This window comes from Engraulis encrasicolus, chromosome 23 (genome assembly GCF_034702125.1).
Source record: "Engraulis encrasicolus isolate BLACKSEA-1 chromosome 23, IST_EnEncr_1.0, whole genome shotgun sequence".
Lineage (NCBI taxonomy): Eukaryota > Metazoa > Chordata > Actinopteri > Clupeiformes > Engraulidae > Engraulis > Engraulis encrasicolus.
Window position 1 is genome coordinate 36,923,253 of NC_085879.1, and position 22,953 is coordinate 36,946,205.

The 22,953-nt window shown below is 44.7% G+C and overlaps 1 protein-coding gene across 2 annotated transcripts; it reads right to left on the reverse strand.

The window, feature by feature from the left end:
* Positions 1 to 936: 936 nt before the first annotated feature.
* Positions 937 to 22,632, reverse strand: clpxa (caseinolytic mitochondrial matrix peptidase chaperone subunit Xa). 2 transcript variants are annotated; one of them, XM_063189567.1, is made up of 14 exons: positions 22,509 to 22,632; positions 20,745 to 20,905; positions 18,615 to 18,729; positions 14,032 to 14,186; positions 13,574 to 13,733; positions 10,258 to 10,299; positions 7,660 to 7,863; positions 6,428 to 6,592; positions 4,769 to 4,857; positions 3,943 to 4,107; positions 3,118 to 3,429; positions 2,042 to 2,134; positions 1,392 to 1,498; positions 937 to 1,032 (listed from the first exon to the last, which is right to left on the reverse strand). In XM_063189567.1, exons 1-14 carry the CDS (start codon positions 22,564 to 22,566, stop codon positions 939 to 941), a joined length of 1,920 nt encoding a protein of 639 aa, XP_063045637.1. In that variant the 5' UTR covers positions 22,567 to 22,632; the 3' UTR covers positions 937 to 938. The 2 variants fall into 2 exon arrangements, with proteins under 2 accessions (XP_063045637.1, XP_063045638.1); XM_063189568.1 differs by lacking the exon at positions 10,258 to 10,299.
* Positions 22,633 to 22,953: the final 321 nt, after the last annotated feature.

Sequence of the window (22,953 nt, forward strand, 5' to 3'; positions counted from 1 at the left end):
TGAGGCCGCATTGCTGTGCAGTGCGCATGCGCAGCGCGCATTCTGGTTAGAAAACTGCCTTGAAATGGCGAAGTGCACATGCGCGCTGCACAGCAAATGCTCCATCATGAACGCGGCCAAAGCGGAGCGAGACAGAGACAAGAGGCCACAAACATGAAAGGACGAGAGGAACTAGTTTGACCATCAGCTGTCGACCCCTCTAGGGTTTAGAATGTCAACATCAGCTGTTTGACAGCTTGGAACTGAGAGCTTGGGTCTTATCAAATCACATGGTACTTACATTTCACCAACCAATCAGCACACTGCATATGAGTTCTGAACAAGTTCAAAAAGAGTTACAAAACAACTCTGTATCCTTATTTCTCAAACAATTCTTTTTTTTCCTACAAAAAAAAAACTAAAACAAAATACGTTTTTTTAAACATCTTTACAATAGTCGCCGTACTGTACGTTAACAGTCACCTCTATGAACAGAGGCAGAGTTAGGAACATCCTTGATGTGCTCAAGTCCACACTTACTATTCTAGGTTTCCTTTTTGTATTAATTGGTACACAAACGGCGTACATGTACACTATGGTACATCCTCCTCATCATGATTACAAATGAGCTCAGTGTTACTTCAGTCTTCGTCTGTTTCAGACTGTATCCCTCCTACCTAACAGGGATAGGGAAATCGAGAGTGTGTTGGTCTGGGATAAACTGTGTGTGTGAGTGTGTGGGTGTGTGTGTGTTCCAGTTGTATCCCTCCTTCAAGGAAGAGTAGTACACGGTCCATGGTTTATGTACAACAAAGGAGGATATTTCCAAGGAGTGTGTCCAACAGAGTGTGTATAGTGTGTGTGTGTGTGTGTGTGTATGTGTGTGTGCGTGTGTGCGTGTGTGTGTGTGTGTGTGTGTGTGTGTGTGTATGTGTGTGTGCGTGTGTGCGTGTGATGAGTTAGTTCTTGGCTGCGTCGGCGAGTCTGTCTGTCCAGCTGTCCTCCTCTATGCCAGAGTCGTACTCCTCCTCTGCCGTCTCCTTCACTGGGGTCCTGTGGACACACACACACACACACACGCACGCGCACGCGCGCGCGCACACACACACACACACACACACACACACACACACACACACACACACACACACACACACACACACACACACACACACACACACACACACACACACACACACACACGCGAGTTATCCACTAGGGTCACGTGGAGAGCCAAATCACATATACAGTAGTTTTATCCAAGGTCAACATACACACACACGCACACGCACACGCACACGCACACGCACACGCACATGCATGCAAATGGTAGGGTGTACCATTCAAGTGAATGGCACATTGTACAGAATGAGGACAAGGATAGTTAAGTGTGTTTCAAAGGGTGTGTGTACCTGATGTATCGTGGTTGCGTTTTTCCTTGCACCGCTTCCTGGTTGAGTTCTACGGCCATGATGTCGGACTGGGGCACCTCAAACATGGGGTCCAGCAACAGCTTCTCCTGAAGAGGGAAACACAAGAGCAGGAGATGGGTTAAAGCAACACTATGTAGTTTTTTTTCCAGCATACAACTTCTCCTGTAGGAGGCAGGGGAGAGCAGCAGATGGGCTAAAGTAGCGTTTCTCAACGGGGGCTAGACAGCCCCCAGGGGTCGCTGTGGAGCGGGGGTGCTGAGAAGAATACAGCTGAGGGGGTAGTGCTTAGTTGCCATTGGGAGGCATTCGTCCTCGTCCATTTTATCTTTTAATAATAAGGGGGGCGTTGGTACGTTTATGGTAAAGTGAAGAGGGCATTTGTTCAAAAGAAAAGGTTGAGAACCACTGGGTTAAAGCAACACTAAGTCGTTTCTCATCCAGCAACTGAGGAGGAGATGGGTTAGGAGATCAAGGGTCCAACTCAGTATCTCTTGCCCTTGAGCAAGGCACTTAACCCCACATTGCTCGAGGGACTGTAACTTATACCCTGTAAATGACTGTGAGTCGGGAAAAAGCATCAGGAAAGTGTAATGTACAATAAAGTTATGTAATGTAATGACGCAGCATACCATGATGGAGCGGAGTCCTCGAGCCCCAGTCTTCCTCTCCAGTGCCAACCGTGCGATGGCCCTCAGGGCATCCGGAGTCACGTTCAGCTCACACTGCACGAGCACAAGAGTCAAACAACAAGTAGTTAGATTTCACCAAATGACACTGACAATCACAAGAGTCAAACAACAAGTAGTTAGATTTCACCAACAGTCAGTCTGGACAGTGTTGCCAGATGTAAAATTATTATAAATTATAATAATTTTACATCTGGCAAGGCAACACTGTCCAGACTGAAGACATATTAATAATAATTAATAATATTTGTACCCTAATTGTGTCTTCTGTATGATATATGATGTAAAAAAAAAAACCAATGATGTACGATTAATTAAACATGATGTACGATAGTTTTCATTTAGTTAAGATACTTGGAACAATGGTTCAACATTTTCCACCTGGCAACAGTGAGTGAGGGGGTCTTCCATTCAAATGAACTTGAAGGCAGCCATTGACTTGACCAGTGGTTCTCAAACTTTTTCCATCATTCCCCCCTTCAGAGAGTCTGAATGCTTCCGAGCCCCCCCAAGCAGCAGCAGTACGCGCGCAGACTGATTTTGCGATCGCCACCGCGCAAAATCAAAGGAAAGGTGGCTTGTGAGATTAAACAAAGAGGGTCTGCAGTCGAATGCAGATGTGTGTTCACTTCCTATGCTGTTCAAATTCATGACAATTAATAATATAATGTTGGTGAGGGCTTTAAACTTTTTGACTTATTGGCGAGACAGGAAATCATTTCCTTGGGGGGAAGAAAACCCAAAATCAGATGTCACACGCCCCCCATGAGATGCCTCCGCGCCCCCCCAGGGGGGCTTACGCCCCACTTTGAGAAACACTGGACTAGACTGAAATGCTGAGCAAGTCTGCCATGTCCTGGCTAAAGGGTCATCAAGGAGCTTTCTAGAAGTATTTGTTTAGGTACTCTTTGGATTGGAAACATCAAACCAAGCACTAGTGGTGTCAACAATACTCGATCCCATGCGGGGGTCGGTCCAGTATGTGCATGTGCACGCACACACAGATGCACACACCGTACCTTGTCCATGCTGAATAGTGCCTGGTACTGCGGTATGACTGCGTTGCGCGGCTCTGTGAGTATCCGCACTAGCGTCTCCTCGTCCAGGCTGTGTAGCGGCACCACCACGGGCAGTCGGCCCACGAACTCTGGGATCATGCCAAACTCGATCAGGTCACGAGCCTCCACACGGCGCAGGAGGCGGTCCCTCTCCTGCAGCTCCAGCTCCGCCCCCTCCACCCCAGCGGCACCCCCGCTGCTGTTGGCCTGGTCGGCAGCCGCCGCCGCCCGACGCCCCTGGCTCATGTTGGAGGGCGTGCCGAAACCCAGGTACTACACAGGAGGAGGAGGACCACAACAACAGATGAGCACAGGTACAATACAACACAGATATAAATACTACCGTACAAATAACAATAATACATAGATTTTATTTTGTGCTTTTTATGACACGCAAAGACACTTAAGAATACTACTACTCTGCTTGGGTCATTTTGGAGGTACCCAGGTAGAATTCTACAACTCTGCTCGGCTCATGGTACTGCACAGGAGAAGGACCGCAACAACAGGTGAGCACAGGTGTAGTAAATTATACCAGTCCCAACAGGATTTCCCTGGCTTTTTTTTGTGATTGTTGCAGCCAAAAATGCGAGATTTCGCAGGACTTTATCCAAACAGTTGCAGTGAAAGTTGCAGCAGTTTCTAGGCTTTGGTTGCAATAATATTGCATTTGGAAGAGAAAATTGCGATAAATATTTGCACTGTTCCGTTTTGTAAAAGAAATGGAGTAATAATAATAATAATAATAATAATAATAATAATAATAATAATAATAAAAGTAGTCACCTTCTCGTTCTTGCGTCTGCTGATGATGCGGTCGAGGCCGTTGAAGGCTCCCGAGGCGACAAACAGGATGTTGGTGGTGTCCACCTGAACGGTCTCCCCTCGCAGCTTCCTGGAGTTCTTCTCCGGCACGTTGACTATGGTGCCCTCCAGCAGTTTCAGCAGGCCCTGAACACATACACACACACACACACGCGCGCACCACATATATTGAAGCATGAGAATTACTGACAACCGCACATAGAAAACTCAATTCAAAATGACAATTATACAGATATATGAACGTTTCCACACACGCAAAGACAATAAGGCATTTTAGAGAAGTGAAGACACAGTCCCATAGTCCCAAAGCAAAGATAGACTCCCACAGATGCTAAGACACACATACAGGGACCATTTCACTATCTAACCTCCTGTCCTCGCCTTGGGCTTGTGGCCCTGTGCTTTACTGATGCTCCATCTCCATGGATAAAACAATAAAGTTTCTCCGCGGTCAGCTAAGCCACAACAACTTTTGGGGGACTTTTCCCCATTCAACATCCTGATTGCACATGAGAAAAAGGCCTTTGAATTGTGCTTTTGCAAGATATTGAATCCGCACACTTCAGGTCTATTTTTGTGCAAAGAAGCTTTACTTGACTTGCAAGCTTTCGGTCCTTAGATCTTCATCAGGCAGAGTCTGAATAAAACTTCTTTTGTCACTGACATCTTGACTCGCATCCCGAGGACACAAGCACCGGGGGAGGATGGGAGAGTAGATATTGAAATGGACACAAGCACACGCACGCACGCACGCACGCGCGCACGCTACAGGTTCTTAACCCCTTACCTGCTGTACTCCCTCTCCGCCTACATCTCTGAGCTGGTGGATTCCTGGCACACTGCCAATCTTATCCACCTCATCCAGGAACACAATACCTGATAAGGAGAGAGAGAGAGAGCAAGAGCGAGAGCGAGAGAGAGAGAGAGAGAGAGAGAGAGAGAGAGATTTTTAAAAAAAAGTTTTATTTACAATAAGGTTGTTGTACAATCATTCCATGGTGACTGGCCAAGGGCAAACAATACAATGTTTTTGCAATTCTGTTCTTGCTTCAAAAGTTTCCAAAGCATTCATAAGCTTAAACAAAGTGAAAATCAACAAGGACCCTAGACTAAAACAGAGAAGGAAACACATCTGGAACATCAATTTCAGGTATACCACCTACTTTACTCTCCCTGGTAATGAAGAGAAAGAATGAGAGAGAGAGAGAGAGAGAGAGAGAGAGAGAGAGAGAGAGAGAGAGAAACACAGACTTAACATTCAGGACATGTTGTAATCAAAGACAGCTGGGCCAGACAGACAGACAGACAGACCTGCTGCTGCTGTCCCCCTAGTCAGATCTAGGGCATGTCTGCTACGTGCACTATGGGGACTCCACTGTACAGGGGGTGAGTTACACCACTTCATTCCACATAGTGTGCCCTATATAGTCACATTTCATAACCATCCCTGCTGTGACCTAACAGGACCGAAGAGCATGCCAACATGAACTCTATATGAAGGCTATATGAACTATATATGAAGGCTACATGAACTGTTTTTGAAGGCTTTAGAACTATATATGAACTGTATGTGGAGGCTATATGAACTTTAAATAAAGCAAAGATTTTCTTAGGAGAGAGATACCCCAAACTCCACCCATCGAATGCAAAGGAGTGTGCTCAAAGTCTTTCTCATAAGGGGGCGTTGTCCCCCTCCTTCTTCTTCTCTTTTTGTGGTGTTTGGTGGCGGCTTTCACAAGACGTGTGCTACCGCCATCTACAGTGCTAAGGAAACTCCATTTATTCTCAACCTCAAGACTCCAAAGGTCTCTTCACCGAAGGTCTCCTAAAGGGGCGTTCACCTGACATCACATGGATCCCGGAAAAGTACGAGCTTGAAGTATCTTCCTAACAGACGATCGTTGCTTAAAGGCTATATGAACTGTACATGAACTCTATTTGCTGGCTATATGAACTCTATATGAACTTTATGTGAAGTCTACATGAACTCTAAGTAGCGTCTCTGTGCACAACCACTGTCCAGGTGCTGGTGATGTGCAGTAAGAGTAATCCAAGTAAATGAAGGATGAATCACCGCACACTGGTATTCTTTGCTGGTAGTTTATTTGGTGAACAACGCGTTTCGCTGTTGCTTCATCAGGTTCTACATGAACTCTATTTGAAAGCTATTGAATATGAACTCTATATGACCTCGATATGGAGGCCATATGAACTGTATAAGAAGGCTACAGGAACTATTTGAAATATATATGAATGAAATATATATGATACATATTTATATTAAATATACATTATCAACTCTTTTTGAAGGCTATGAATCCTATGTGTGTGTGTGTGTGTGTGTGTGTGTGTGTGTGTGTATATATGTGTGTGTGTGTGTGTGTGTGTGTGTGTGTGTGTGTGTGTGTGTGTGTGTGTGTGTGTGTGTGTGTGTGTGGTGTCTGACCTTGCTGTGCCTTCTCCACTACGTAGTTTGCGTCCTGCAGCAGCTTGGCGATGACGGACTCGATGTCCTCCCCTACGTATCCCGCCTGGGTCAGCGTGGTGCAGTCGCAGATGGCAAAGGGGACATCCAGACACCGCGCCAGCGTCTGCGCCAGCAGCGTCTTACCTGTGGGGGGCAGCAGAGAGCACACACACGCAAAGGCCGGCGTTACCAGAGCTCGTGCTGCCAGTAGAGTATTCCAAGAACATGGTTAAAAGGACCATTTCAGCCATTTTCAATATGCTCTTGTATTGCTCACGCTACTCTTGACTTGTTAGTACCTGATGATGCTGCATTTTATGGCTCAGCCCATTTCGAGATCTGAGCTATTCTAATGGGGGCAGCTTTTGTTTACATTTAAAAAATTCTTAACATTGGCCAACTCCAAACATTTTCCCAAAAGGTATCGCTGTTTGCTAGTTGTCTGCTGATGTCGCATAACCTTTTGGATGATTTTGGGAATAAATCAAGATGTTTTTTTGAAATACAAACAGCTACCCCCATTACAACGACCAGGATCTCGGAAAAGGCTGGAAAAAATAAAAATTCTCACATACTGACAAGTCCAGGGTAGTGTGAGCATTACAACTGCATGTTGAAATTGACTGAAGTTATCCTTTAAGTGGTATCCTAACTTCAGTTAACCTGCATGAAGTGGTAAATCTGCTAAGAAAGAGCCCACAGGTGTCATCTCGTTAAGAACAAAAGGGCTCCTGTCTCTTCTATTAGATGATTTAGCGCTACCTCAAGGTTAACTTGACCTGGTTAACTACTTAGCCAGCCAGAACCTTGGAATACTTCCCTGTTCAAAAGTATGCAGTTACTCTTACACATGACATTATTTATTACAAATTATATTTTATATTATGTGCATTGCAAGTTTTTTCCTTTCTCTGACCTGTCGTAATGTCTGCTGTGTGTTTGTTTGTCTGGTAATGCTCATTATGTGAACTATGTGTGTATTATGTGTACGCTTCTTGACACCTGCATTTCACCATGGAGATCAATAAAGTAACTCTGCTCTACATGACTCTATATGGCGTGGCTCTTATATACATACATTATTTATGATACATATAAATGTATGAATTCTTTATAATATACACAAATATATACATTAAAAATGTATTATATACATAAATTATTCATAAATAAACTATATACGTTATTTATGATATACATAAGCAATATACCAGAGCCGGTGGGTCCAAGAAGTACGATGTTGCTCTTCTCCAGTTTGATTTCATTGGGGGAGGAGTCCAGGATAGTCCCACCCCTCTGTTCCGGGACATTCGCCGTCGCCCCCTGCTGCTGAACAGAGGCACCTAGCGCGTTACCATGGGGACTGATGCCCAGCGCGTTGCCATGGGGGTTGATGCCCGCGATCTGAAGAAGCTCTGGGGAGGGAATAGAGAAGGGGAGGAGAGAGATGGAGAGGAGGGGAGGAAGAGAGGAGGAGAGGACAAGGAGGTGGGAGAAAGGGATGAAAGAAGAGGAGAGGTGGAGAGGAGAGGTGCAGAGAAGAGGAGAGGAGGAAGAGAGGGCAAGTAGGTAGAGGGGGAGATGAGGAGATGAGAGCAGAAGGGAGGTGGAGAGGAGAGCAAGAGAGGGGTGGGGTGGGGGGTGGGGGCATGAAGGGGGGTAGAGATATGGAAGTTCAGAGTTCAGGAGCGAGAATGTCTGACAGAGCACACGATTCAGAGAAAAAGAATAGGCCATTCAGTGTGACTTTGCCAATTCACTTGAACAGCAATTCAACTAATTAAGTTCAAGAACTGCTGCAATCAGCACAGCAGTAGTAGAGTTGGTACTCAGTCGCCGCGCACGCGCACACGCACGCGCACACACGCACACGCAACCCTGGCCCCGATTAAAGAACATCCCGTTCTCATTGGCTGCATTGGTGATGACGACAACCAGTACATAGATCACTTGGTTTCAGACATTGAGGTGTACAGTCCCTCTGCAGCAGTGTGTGTAACAGCCTAAATGTTATGTTATATATATGTGTGTGTGTGTGTGTGTGTGTGTGTGTGTGTGTGTGTGTGTGTGTGTGTGTGTGTGTGTGTGTGTGTGTGTGTGTGTGTGTGTGTGTGTGTGTGTGTGTGTGTGTGTGTCTCCGTGACCTAGTTCCAGATCTATTAATACGGGCCAGGTCACAAAATGGCCGCTTCCCGGTAACCAGTGATGGTGTTCTGTTACACCATGGTTACGGTTAAGGTCAGTGGGGCGACATTGTGGGATGTTATGTGCACCCCATCCCCCCACTCTGTGTCCATCTACTGGTGCATCAGCCGGTTTTATTTAACTTTGCAGAAAAACATCTGACCAACCAACCTCACAGCGTTAGGATAAGTTAGGCTTCTACTTAATTAAAAAAAACAAAAAAAACAATCCCTGCTGTTTGGTTGTGACGCATGGTGAATATGTAATTTCAGAATAAGTAATGGACCCCGATAGATGACGTCATGGCTTCATCTCTGCTTGCCGATTGGCCGAATTGCCAACAGATACTGTACTTCAGTGGTTCCCAAGCTGGGGGTCATGGAGGTATTTCAGGGAGCTCACAGAGAGAAGGGACTTTGCATAAAAACGGGAAAACCACAGGTTAACAGTTAACATAACGATAATAAATATCAGTTAAATATCACAGTTCACATAATAACCATGTGACAATGGGACAGATCTTGGTCTTTCCCACTAAGGCTCATAGGACCATCACTGCGCAGGCCGGTTTGGTCACAGTGTGCCGTTTATTTCTGTAACAATAGTATAGGACAGGTGGTACACAGGCGTTACATAAGCGCAGTTAGATCAGGTCATCTTGTTATTAATCTTCCAGAGTGTTCTGAAGTAAGCCCAATATTATTATTACCAACAATATTCACTTTTATGGCTAGTGAATCCATTCACTTTTCCTATGAATTTAAAATAAAAACGTAACAATAATGGACAACAACAAAAAAAACGTCTTGCGTTTGGAATATGGGAGGTGGGGGTCGCGAAAATATTGGAAATAAAATCATGTTTGGGAACCACTGCTGTACTTCCTGGATTTAGGCGCCGTCTGCTGTTAGTCGTGATATAATACATGACCTAGTTGCTGGAGGGAAATGAATCCGATAGGAGGCAACAGCCTGGCTACTGTCCATCACCCCCCTTTTATGAAACTAGCTGACCTACTGCGCTGGCCCTGGTGGCCTTCCTCCTCTGAATTTACCGGTAGCCTTTATCACTCAACCTGTAGAGTCCTATCACTCTGCTTGATGCTTCTCTACTCTCTACTGCCAGGGGGTCCTGGTGAAAATGGAAGTAAAAAAAAAACTCCCAAAAAACCTTACTTTCATATGATGGACAAATAGGAAAAATCTCCAAAAAATAAGTACAGGTCGAGGATAATGTAATGTACCCCAACATTCATTTTGAGTCCTTTATTGAACTGAGGAAAGTCCAGGGGGACTGAAACATTTGCACTTTCTCTTGAGTGCAATTCATTTTTTGCTGAACTTCATGAGTCCTCATGTAAACCACACCCCAGAAGGCCTACCCTATGAAGGTCTTGGCTGGGCCTCATGACTCTACACATATATACCCCCCCCCCCCCCCCAGTAACACACACACACAAGCAGACATACACACACGCAAGCAGACACACACACACACACATTTCCTGGGCGATGAGCCTTAGAGAATAGTAGCAAGTTCACTATTAGCTAACCTACAGCCTAGGCAAGCTGTGCAGAGGGAAGGAAAGGGTTAAGAACAGGATTTGCATCATACAGGCCACTTACTTGTGAATCTGTATTCATCTTCTTGTCTTCTGTTCTCTACCTCTACAGAAACAATACCACAGGAGGTGTAAACACAATACAAGACCCTAGCCACAGAGCTAAACTACACGTTTAAATAAACATTATAATACTAGACCCTAAATGCAGAGCTAAACTAGGCGTTTAAACAATATAATACTAGAGCCCAGATACAGAGTTGCAATTACATTAGATTGGCCTTTAATACAGGTTTAAAAAAATGCAATACAATACTAGACCCTAGCCAACAACAGCACTGGACTACAACTTTTAAACAAAATAATTCTAGTGTAGACCCTGACCACAGGTGCGAAGCACAGGATTAAACAACATGATACTAGAATGAATTACAGGTGCAAACATAATTTAGCAGACCCTCGTCGCGTAGGTCTGAAGAAGGTTCACGGTAATGGTGAATGGGAAAAGGAATGAATGCATTTACGGTATGTATCGTTTTTCTATTTGTCTGGGCCCTCAAAGTTTAAACTGCATGCCTCACATGCATCCCAAATACAAGAGCTGGTAGCTAAGAGCTGTATGTGTGGACATATGTGACTGAGTTTCTCTCAGAGATATGTGAGACTGCGTTTGAAATGCAGTCAGACATTTTTTTCATTTTTAGTGATTTTTTTTTTCTCCTTTTTTTTTGCAGAACGTGCAAGTTGAGGTCATGAAGGAGTTACTGGGCTCTTCAGACAACAGTCTTGGTTTATCTAAAAGCTAACATTTTTATCTTTATAAGGTCTAACTTCATATCTTTTCAATGGGCAAGAGAACCTTTCAGAGCTGATATCTCTATTTTCTATATTGATGATTAACTCAACATGGCCCCTGGGAGTACGTGTGGCTACTCACATATATAGTGCATCTCCTGGCAGCTTTCACTGAGATGTGAGATGCCTACACTGCTGTTCTGTCTGTCTGTCTGTCTGTCTGTCTGTCTGTCTGTCTGTCTGTCTGTCTGTCTGTCTGTCTGTCTGTCTGTCTGTCTGTCTGTCTGTCTGTCTGTCTGTCTGTCTGACTGACTGACTGTCTGTCTGACTGACTGACTGACTGACTGACTGACTGACTGACTGACTGACTGACTGATTGACTGACTGACACAACTGCAACTACACAAGCTTTCACCTTTTCTGTGAAAAGCACAATGCCATGGTGATCTGACTGGGTCCCAAAAAAGGGTATTCACAGAAAGATGCTTCCAAGTTTTCCCACGTTGAGTGGAAATCTACCAACAAAAAAGCCTCCGCACAAGAGGGAAGTGCCTATGAGGAGACAAGCTTTGAGTTTCTGTGGGTAGCATGTTTCATGTCTCATGTGGTGATTTGGTGAAGTAAGCTGGCAGGCCATAAGCTGTAGCGTATAAAGAACTGTAGATCAGCATAGAGGAAGAGAGAGTAAGGCGCCATTTACACGCATGTGGATATTTTTAAACACATTTAAAAAAATAAAAACGATAAAAACCCCTGTTCACTAGGGATGGCACAAACCGCACCGAAAACCGAAACCGTACAATTCACACACATACCGAACCGAACCGTGCAATCCGTCGCAAACCGCAATTGATGTAGTGCCCAGAAAAATATGTAAAACAGAGATTCTAGGAGTATCTTATCCAGTCTCTCTGATTAAAATATTAGTGTATAAGACCAATCAGAGGATGACACAATTAAAATCACACCATTTTCACATTATAAGCCTATACAAACCATATGTAGGATACTTAGTAATAAGTCCGATTCTATTAGCCAATTGAAAGAGGGCATTTGGAACGCTCAGACAGCGCACATCAGCTGACGACAGTTTAAGTGCAAGCACAGGTTATCACAAGAAGTAGTTCTCAGACACATGCTAAAGATCAAATTCAACTTGGCATCATTACTTTATAACTGCAGTTATATAAATATTGTTTAATATTCTCAGTGCACCATTTATCATGAACTAAAAAAAAGAACTGTAGAGAACCGAAAACCGTGACCTTGACACCGTGATATGAACCGAACCGTGAATTTTGTGAACCGTACCACCCCTACTGTTCACGTATAAAAACAACATGAAACCAATTAAAACGCCACTGTGACAGGTGCGTTTCACACCACAAAAAGGGATGTTTTTTTTAAAAACCGGACTCTTAAAAGGAGACTTCTAAAAACTCTGTTTAGGTGTAAGGCCAATGAGATGCCAACATTGATGAGTTTTCAAAAATATCCACATAGGTGTTAACAGCCTCTGAGGGGGACAGGACAGGGATACCTCAAGTCTGACTATCCCAGTGTTTCTCAACAGGGGTGCCGCGGAAACGTGGCTGATAAATAAATTATGCAATACGATACATATTTGTCTAAATTGATAAGTTAATGCTAGTCAGTGGAATCTTTCATCTGCCATTTACGCAAAATAAAGTAAATATAGGTCGCCTCAGTCAGCTGCAACTTTGAACGTAGGTTATGTGACGTCTCCAAATGTGTTACTTTTCTAAGCTTTTGTGATATTGGATGCGATGCTATGTTACGGCTTGTTGGTTTGGGGTGCCTTGACATTTTTCATGATTTGAAAGGGTGCCTCGCCTAAAAAAAGGGTGAGAAACGCTGGACTAACCAACTCCAGGAGGCGCCTGACTGACGGCCAGCTGAAGGACAGGGCTAGGAGGGGGCAGTCCAAGGCCAGAAAAACAGGGGGGGAAAGATATTTCAATATCTAGTCTCCCGTCCTCTCCTTGTGCTTGTAGCCTCGTAATGCAAGGCAAAGCCATCAATGATGACAATAGGCGTGAATCAAAGGCCATTTTCTCATTTGCAATTAGGATGTTCAATGGGGGAACGTCCGGGCTGACACCGGGAAAAGAGTTTTCTCCACAAAGGCTGGGCATCAACAAAGCACAAGGCTACAAGCACAAGGCGAAGATGGGAGGGACCCAAGCAGCTCTCACCACACCTTACAGAAATCCATGTAAAAAAAAATCATGTTGTGGCACAGCTGTGGCGCTAATGTCTGGGCACTGGGCTTCTATGGGGGCGATCCGGGTTTGAGTCCCGGAAGCATATCCATTGGAAATGGTGCAGTATCGCTTTAAAGAGAGTATGTGTGTACCTCATCATGGGCTGACAGACTTTTGTAAAGAGAGTGTGAGCGCATACCTTGTGTGTGTGTGTGTGTGTGTGTGTGTGTGTGTGTGTGTGTGTGTGTGTGTGTGTGTGTGTGTGTGTGTGTGTGTGTGTGTGTGTGTGTGTGTGTGTGTGCGTGCGTGCGTGCGTGCGTGCGTGCGTGCGTGCGTGCGTGCGTGTGTGTGTGTGCATACCTCGTGGGGTGATGGAGTTGTGCTTCTCTGGCTCTGCGGGCTTCTGGGCGACCGGGGGGATGTTGTTGTAGATCCTCTTGTAGTGGTTATACACCGCCACTGACAGCACCTTCTTGGCATGCGCCTGGCCCACCACATACTTATCCAGGTAGGCGTAGATCTGAGACAGAAAAAAACATGCGTCACATGCAAACAAATACACAACAAAATAAAGATGTGTGCAACATCAAATACAGCTGCCTCACTACATGATTGTCCCACTAGGCATGGAACACAAAACACAAATACACAGACACAAAAATAATGTGTGTGTGTGTGTGCCTTCTTGGGGGTGGGGTTGTTTCTGCTGGAAGGCCAGCTTGACGGGGCATCTGTCGTGTGTGTGTGTGTGTGTGTGTGTGTGTGTGTGTGTGTGTGTGTGTGTGTGTGTGTGTGTGTGTGTGTGTGTGTGTGTGTACCTTCTTGGGGGGCGGGGGTTGTTTCTGTTGGAAGGCCAGCTTGACGGCCTCGGCGGCGGTCTCCGGCTCTGGCTTGAGACTCTTCTTAGTGTCCGTCTCAGACAACACCACGAAAAAGTGGTGACACTTCTCACACTTCACAAACCGTGTGGAGGCTGAGACAGAGAGAGAGAGAGAGAGAGAGAGAGTGTGTGTGTGAGAGAGAGCGATAGAGTTCAGTGCTTGTGAGTGCAGGCATGTGATTATATTGTGAATTATAGAACATACTGTGGAGACCTGTTACTATGGCGATTATAGTGAAATAAATTCAGAGATTACAGAGATAGGAGAGAGAGATATATCTACCATCTACAATGACATACAACTATACAACTATACATATGAAAAGAAAAAGATGGGACATTTGGTAAATAGAAAATACTATTGCTTTCAAAACATTAAATCTATGAATAATAGTACAAAGACAACATATCATTTTTTAAAACTGACAATAAAATACTGTTTTGAGGGAAATACTGCATGTTCTCAAATGAAATTACGTATGACATTAAATAAATGCAACAGATCTCAAAAAGTTGCCTTTGTCAGGAGAAAATGGCTTCTAAAAATAGATTGGTCTGTGTCCTTTCTGTTTGTTTGTCTATCCGTTTCAAAATAAAAGCTCAGTAAGGAGTACGCCTAGCTATATTAAAATGCAACCAGACCCCATCTGGTCAGATTGAAAGGATGCGATCCCAAATGTTTTCCTGCAAGCAGCAAGACTAGTCCTTAAAGCTCTGCAACACGTGACATTCATTTAAATTTCAACATCTCACTGCCAACACAGGCCACTCACCATGAATAAGCATTTCCCTTTCCTTCCTGTAAGTGTTCCAATACATTGAACTAACACCTGTTTCTGAACTTAAACTTAGCTTGCATACACTTCAGATTGTATAGTTCATAAACGATAGTCAATCAGTTTATAAATGTGGAATAGACATACGTGCACACGTGTGCGCACACACACACAAACACTCTTCACTTCACTCTATAGGAGACAAAACAACTGTTCCTGTTGTGTATACAATGGGGCAAAGTGCTGACAGCACCAAAGGGAGTCACACACACTCACATACTCACATACTCACACACACACACACACACACACACACACACACACACACACACACACACACACACACACACACACACACACACACACACACACACACACACACACACACACACACACGACAGAAAAATACCCCAGGTGTCTTAGATCTGGGCAACAGCATTTCGAGGGATATTAGTAAGCTCACAGCCAATGGAACGCCTTATTCCACCCATTTCTTGTTTTTTTTGCTTTAAATCCTGTTTCACGGGAGCATTATCATGGACTCATCAGGACTCTATAATCTTCTGTCTTTCCTGTGTGTGTGTGTGTGTGTGTGTGTGTGTGTGTGTGTGTGTGTGTGTGTGTGTGTGTGTGTGTGTGTGTGTGTGTGTCAGAGATCATGTCCATTACATTACCATTAGCTCGGTAAAGCCTGAACGCAGCACTAACGGCTTGGCTGTTGGGCAAAACATCAGCTGGCCCAGGGTGTGTGTGTGTGTGTGTGTGTGTGTGTGTGTGTGTGTGTGTGTGTGTGTGTGTGTGTGTGTGTGTGTGTGTGTGTGTGTGTGTGTGTGTGTGTGTGTGAGGTGGGGTTATGTAACGGTATGTGCTGTATTTTTAGTCGCCAGCTTAACAATTCAAACAACATTCCCAGCAGCCGGACACACAGAAGACAAGAGAAGCGCATGGGAAAACACAGCAGGGGGAGGACACACACGCTCACGCACGCACGCACGCACGCACGCACGCACGCACGCACGCACGCACGCACGCACGCACGCACGCACGCACGCACGCACGCACGCACGCACGCACACACGCACACACACACACACACACACACACACACACACACACACACACACACACACACACACACACACACACCTATACTCCCAGGGCCGTATGGGGCACTGGGTGGGGAGGGGGGAACTGACACTCAGCTGCAACAGCAAACAGAGAACATAATAGATATTACATTGCCAACACTGCCATCTTCCCTTCATGGTCTCACGCTCCTATCATACTTTAATCCCTCCTCAACCTGATCTCACAGAATTCTGTAAAAATGTTCACTTCCTTCGCCCCATCACAGAATGCACTTCTGTGACCCCCATCACAGGATTTCTGTGGTACTGCCACAGATGTTGTGTCCTGCACAAATTAAAGCGATTCTGTACCATTTCATTCTCCTGTTTTTCCAGCCGTTCTCTTTTTGTCGGGTGATGTTACTTCCAGTTCCAAACAAACAACTATCATTGCATCTTATGGGACCAGTTAGCCAGGCAGGAAGTACAGGATAAAGGTAAAGCTCAATTAATTAACTCCCGTGGAAGTGTAAAATTAGATTATGGGATGGCATGGGGTGGCGGTTGGAGAGAGAGAGAGAGAGAGAGAGAGAGAGAGAGAGAGAGAGAGAGAGAGAGAGAGAGAGAGAGAGAGAGAGAGAGAGAGAGAGAGAGAGAGAGAGAGAGAGAGAGAGAGAGACAGAGTGTGTGTGTGTGTGTGTGTGTGTGTGTGTGTGTGTGTGTGTGTGTGTGTGTGTGTGTGTGTGTGTGTGTGTGTGTGTGTGTGTGTAGGGGGGTTATGACGATCAAGTCATATTGCATTACATGGGCCCCTGAGTCTGATGCAAGAGTAGTAGTGTTCCCTACAGCAGCTGACCTCAAATCACATCTGGTCTTCAGGATCACCACAGCAGCTATTCTAGACCTGTGGTTTAAGTAGTGCATGAGGGGCCTTGTCATAGTGAAGTTTGGGAGCCCCTGTCCTACACCAGTGTTTCTCAACAGGGGTGCCGCGGAAACGTGGCTGATAAATAAATTATGTAATATAATACATATTTGTCTAAATTGAAAAGTTAATGCTAGTCAGTGGAATCTTTCATCTGCCATGTACGCACAATAAAGTAAATATAGGTCGCCCCAGTCAGCTGCAACTTCGAACGTAGGTCATGTGACGTCTCCAAATGTGTTACTTTTCTAAGCTTGTGTGGTATCAGATGCGATGCCATGTTACGGCTTGTTGGTTTGGGTTGCCTTGAAATTTTTCATAAATTGAAAGGGTGCCTCGCCTAAAAAAAGGTTGAGAAACACTGTCCTAGACCATGCAGCGCGGTCCACAGCCGGCGCATATATGGAGGAACTTTTTAAAGTGGATGATATATATGGATACTTTTGGAGAGATTTTTTATGCCTTTGTTTGATAGCGACAGCCACAGCACCCCCCAATAATGTGATCTTTTTTCATGAATATTTACTGAGTAAATAAACTAGAATGTATTGGTAACTCAAAACAGTGCAATACAATGAGAGGACCTTGGTCGTGTCTACACCGGTAGTGGGACTTTTTGCCTTTGTTATGGTAGATACAGTGAAGGTGGTGACAGTAAGTGTGTGGTGACAGTAAGTGTGTGAGAGAGTAGGGTAGGGTCGGGAAATGACCCAGGGCAGACTCGAACCTGGGTCGCCCGCATACGGTGCGGTAGGGCTGGGCGATATGGAAAAAAAACTATATCACGATATGAATTACTTTATATCACGATAACGATATATAACACAATGTAGCACAATTACATACATTTTCAGCTATTCTCTTTATTTGCTCTTTATTTTTTTCATGTCGCAAAACAATCTTTCTTTAAAATGGATCTTTTTACTCTTATTTTTACAGTTACATGAACTTATAGTGTGTATTGTGACAACATGAAATGTAATTAAATGATATTCAATTGTATAAAATTGATAAAATTACTATCACGATATAAACGATATAGGAGGTCACGATATACACTTTTATATCACGATAACGATATATATCGTCATATTGCCCAGCCCTACGGTGCGGTGTCTTAACACGCTACGCCACAGCTCCCTCAACACAGGTTTTAGAGCACGATGAACATACGGATCAGGATATGGTAGAAGCGACAGTCAGCAAGGGCTAAATTCCATTGTAACCTTAAGGACACGCTCACCCCTGTTCCAAAAAGAACCAAAAGGTTGTATAACCCAAATCTTTTTGGAAGTTATATAACTTCATGCATAACGTAAAATTGGGTCAGGGAAATGTTAACGACTGCGTGACTGCACTATGGTGTGTGTGTGTGTGTGTGTGTGTGTGTGTACCATACAGTACTACAGGTCTTTAGAGCAACATGTCAAGGACACCCGATCCTTGTTTACGGATCACTTGAGAAATGTTTGACAGACCAGGGTGTGTGTGTGTGTGTGTGTGTGTGTGTGTGTGTGTGTGTGTGTGTGTGTGTGTGTGTGTGTGTGTGTGTGTGTGTGTGTGTGTGTGTACTATACTATATACTGTATTATAGGTCTTCAGAACAACGTGTCTAGGACACCTGACCCATTTACAGATCCCTGAAGAAAGGTTTGGGAGACCAGGGTCTCTGTGTGTGTGCGTGTGTGCGTATGTGTGTGTGTGTGTGTGTGTGCGTGTGTGCGTATGTGTGTGTGTGTGTGTGTGTACTCACAGACAAACGTCTCCACGTGTGTGCAGAGGTCTCCGCACTTGGGGCATCTGAGCTGACTGCCTCCTTTCCCCCCGCTGGTGCCTGATCCACAACGCTTACCCTCGCTCACAGACTTCTGCAAGGGAACAACAGACAGGGACGAGTATAACTAAATGACATCCGTGGGCCATCTATTATCAATAGTACCACGCACTGATGAGGGCTTGATAGCCGAAACGCGTTTGCTTGTGGACATGGTGGTAATCTATAAATAAATAATGAGACGTAGCTTGTGAGTGCGGATTTTTCTTCTTTAAGTTGATACCTTTTATCGCGCACCCAAAGACATTCATTTTTTCATGCTGCATGTAGCTGCTGCTACACGGATCCATTGACTTTCACTAGCTTAGCGACATATTCCCTCTTTTAACTTGTCTTAAAGCAAGACAACGCTTAACATGAAAAATAAGACACTTTACCACCTTTATAAACCCTGGCCAACGATTTTAACTGTATTAAGTCCCAAAATAGTGGCATACCCCTTTAACCGTGAAGTAGTGGCAAATCATCTAATAGAAGAGCCTGGACTAGTGTTTTCTAAACTAAACTAAATGACAGGTTTACCATTTTCTGTACTGTAAATTAACTTGGCCAGCATCCACTCCCCTTACCCGAGCCCTCACTTGGGACTTTTGCAAGGGGAACTACAGGCAGGCCGGGGTATTCTAAGAACCTGTGGGCTATCTACCAGCAGGTTTACCACTTCTTCTTGTATGGTAGGTTAACTTAGCCAGGTTGATCACTTAATCACGTGGAATACCAACATAACACTGCATACACCAACATAACACTGCAGACATTTCGACTGGCAGACTGACAACAGGAGAAGTCGTGTGGCACACATTTGTGTAACTCCAACGGTTTGGCAAACGGTGTCATCGCTGACAGACTACTGCGAAATCAGGGAGAACAGAGAATAATGTAACCGAGTCCAGATTTCCCATCAACACCACAGGCATTTAGATGGTCACAATGACAACAGGCAGAGTAGCAAGACACACACTGAACCGAAACCGTTTTGGCAGCTGTGCCCAAACGTTTTACTGTCTACAGTTTCTATGGGGTAGGACACAGAAGTAGTGGCAGGAAACAAGGAAAGAACAAGGAACGAGGAAGTGACAGGAATTGAGTGGCAGAGGGAGATGGGGCAGCGCTGGGCTGCATTCAAAACTGGGTCCCCACTGGCAGTGACACCGGGTGCATTACAGTGTATAAGGGATGCCAACTAGCATACTGCTACCGTGACCTGGATGGGAGCGAGGTTTAGGGGGGATGAGTGTAACAGATGCCAACTAGTAGAGTTCGGCGTAGAGAGTTGGTAAACCTCTCCCCCGAAGCCTCGCACAATATTGGTAGCGTGGCATTAGCATCGCGCTGTACCTCCCATGACTGAACCAGAGATTCTTATAGTATATAGAGATATGCCAACATAATAGGTTTCTATGGGCACCTAACGTGACCAGGTTCCTGTCTGCCTAAAGGGGGATTTTCCCCCCAATAATAGAACCCGGAAACAATGGGCCAATGGAACCTCTCTCTCTCTACTCTCTCTGGTTTCGCGCTGCGCCTCCCATGACTGAACTGGAGCTTTGACTGGTAGGTGGCGCCGTGGCAGGTTCGAGCCCTGAGTGGCGAACTAGCGCAGATCACCTCAGTTACACATGTTGCATCACAGCTGCCTACCCCCCACCCCCTAGAGCAGGGGTATTTAATTACATGTCAACGAGGGCCAGTTTTTCAAATTCCTCCCAGTAAAGCGGCCGAACTATACGCATGTATTATGGTTGCCGACTGTCAATGAAAGAAAGATGGAAGACTTCATTGAATTGGGGGGTCTCTGGGGGTCCTCCACCAGAAAGTTTTGCATTTCTTAGATGTAATTTCCTGCATTTTAACGTCCTGTGTCCCGTTTCAGCTTGATACGGAACTCATACTTTTATCTCTAAATTCCTAAAACGATTCTGTATTTCAAGGGGCTTGTGGGGGGCCAGAGCCTTGCTGTTCAAGGGCCGCATCTGGCCCCAGGGCCGCCATTTGAATAGCCCTGCCCTAGAGTTTCAAAAGGCAAAAGGCAACTCGTAGGCTACAAACCTTTCCTCCATCGCCCGCGCCGCTCTTTGGAGTGTTGTCCTTGGAAGAGAAGTAGACGGAGGTCTCTGAGAACGCCCGGACGGGTATCCTCCGGGTCAGCCGCGCCTCGTGAGCGCTGGGTCTGCGCTTGGAGAGCAGTTGGACCCGAGAGCCAGACAGCCCTGTGGCAAATTCAAATTCAGATTCAAATTCAGACCAAGGATGAGATGGTAGCAAAGATTTTCAATATAGACAAATGTAAGTCTAGGGGTAAGACGCGCCAACGCAACAAAGTGGAATTAAGTTGGGTCTCCTAAATGGAAATTACTTTCCATTGGACTCCATTCATTCTCCTAGTCTCCTAAAGGAGCATGGCTTGCGACCATAGGACTGTAGTATGGAGCCTTATATCATATGGATCCTGGAAGAAACTGTTTATGAATTGTCTCTACCTTATCTATTGTCTCTGATGGTACTTTCCTTCTGTGTGCACATACTGAAAAGATGGCTAATGATGGGTGGTAAAGTTGAATTTAAGAGGGAATTTAAAAATGTGTTAGTTGCTGGCTCGGCCACTCAGCAACATTGGTGTTTGTTGGTTACCGGGGCAGCAAAATGATGTGAGATGAAGCTGGTTGGTAAATTCATAAGCTTTGATTTGAATTAGTGAATGAGTGAGTTGAATTCAGGATGCATCATGTAGGCCTGGTGATTGCCTGGATCATAGGGTGTTTCGACCATTAAACATTGCACTAAGAAGATACTGGCTGAATGATCCATGCCGTTTGCAATGATCATGCTCTACATTTCCAAAATGAAACAGGCCCAGGCATGTTTCCGTGCCTGATGCATGGAGTGCCTCAATCATGTGGTATTCTCTGGTCTGCACACTACATAAGTGCCAAGAATATTTTATTACCCATTTATTACTATAATTAATGGGTTAATGACGTTTTAGTAGTAGTAGCACCAAGGTGGCACAACCACAGATAATAGGCTACTACTATTGTATGGATTAAATGTTTGCTTGTTTTTTTAGTGGATTATCTAAGAAGCATGTTCATTGGAGTACATTAATTACCTATTAATAATTTATCTGTGTGCATTAGCAGTGGTTGTATCTGACGTCTAAGCCCCCTAAAAACGTCATTGACCCAATTCTTGGAGGACATTGTACAGACCACCTTCTCACAATATCTACCATCATTGTGCAGCTTCTGGATTAAACTTTGCTCTGGATGGTGTTGACGCCCCTCCACTTGAGTAGCCTACCTAAGTCAGCACAGTCTTGCGCTTGGCAATATAGTGTATGATGACACACATTGGACCAAATAACTGGCTATTGTGTGAGCAGGGTGTTACTGGCAATTTCATAAACAACTACAACTCATCAAATGCAAGATTTCAGATATTTAAAAAGGCAAATCTGTTAGCACGTCTTTCCCTCTAGCATTCCTAATTAAAAAATATAAAGTGACATTATCATGCTTGTCTTGTCTGGACTGTGCACATTTCCACAAATAGAATAGTGACAGCTATTTGATTAGGTTGTTTTTGACAGCGGCTAGTAGCTAGCTAGCCTCTAAAATATGGATAGGCTTTACACGAATTGTTACACAGCCATCAACACAGCTAAGTAACAAACCAGAAAGCAAGTCGGAATATTCTACCTTTGTACTCTGGTGACATGCAAGCGAAATTATTATAAATGTACTAACAAACAAGTAGCAAAACAGGCAGCCCATTATGCCATGGTATGCAGAGAAAGTGTTATTACTCCCTTACCTTTATGTGCAGAATTCATGAGTAGAAGTCTTGCCGCAGATGTACAAGCACACGACATGTTTCCTTCGTGGCTCAGACAAATATGAATAAATGTGTAAAAAGTAAAGAGTTTGGTTCAAATCCCCGCATTGAACGGGGGTCTCGGTTCATCCAGCTAGCTGTGTGGTTAGCTTACAAGCAAGCACAATGTATGCTATGCGGCGATGAGACCGAATGCAACAACAGACAGCAGCACAGACTGCTGCTAGTGGTCGCTCGTGAGCAAGGGGGAGGAACGGAACATTCTGTCCTTACCCCAGTCTTTTCACAGTTCTGTGTCAAACATTTTCACATCCAGTGTCTATGCAAAACCGAGCGGTATTTCTAAGATACTAATGCAAAACTCAATGTGCTTGTCTCTCTGCACCCCTTTTTGGAATAATATTCTGTAACTTGTCAAGTTTTG

What these genes read in the sequence shown, in the direction of transcription:
- clpxa (XM_063189567.1), bottom strand. Translation starts at nt 22,566, where the DNA reads ATGTCGTGTGCTTGTACATCTGCGGCAAGACTTCTACTCATGAATTCT. An exon ending in GCGGAGAGGGAGTACAGCAG is followed by an intron (nt 4,108 to 4,768) that starts GTAAGGGGTTAA and finishes GTATGTGTTCAG; the next exon opens with GGCCTGCTGAAACTGCTGGA. An exon ending in ACGCAACCACGATACATCAG is followed by an intron (nt 1,033 to 1,391) that starts GTACACACACCC and finishes GTGTGTCCACAG; the next exon opens with GACCCCAGTGAAGGAGACGG.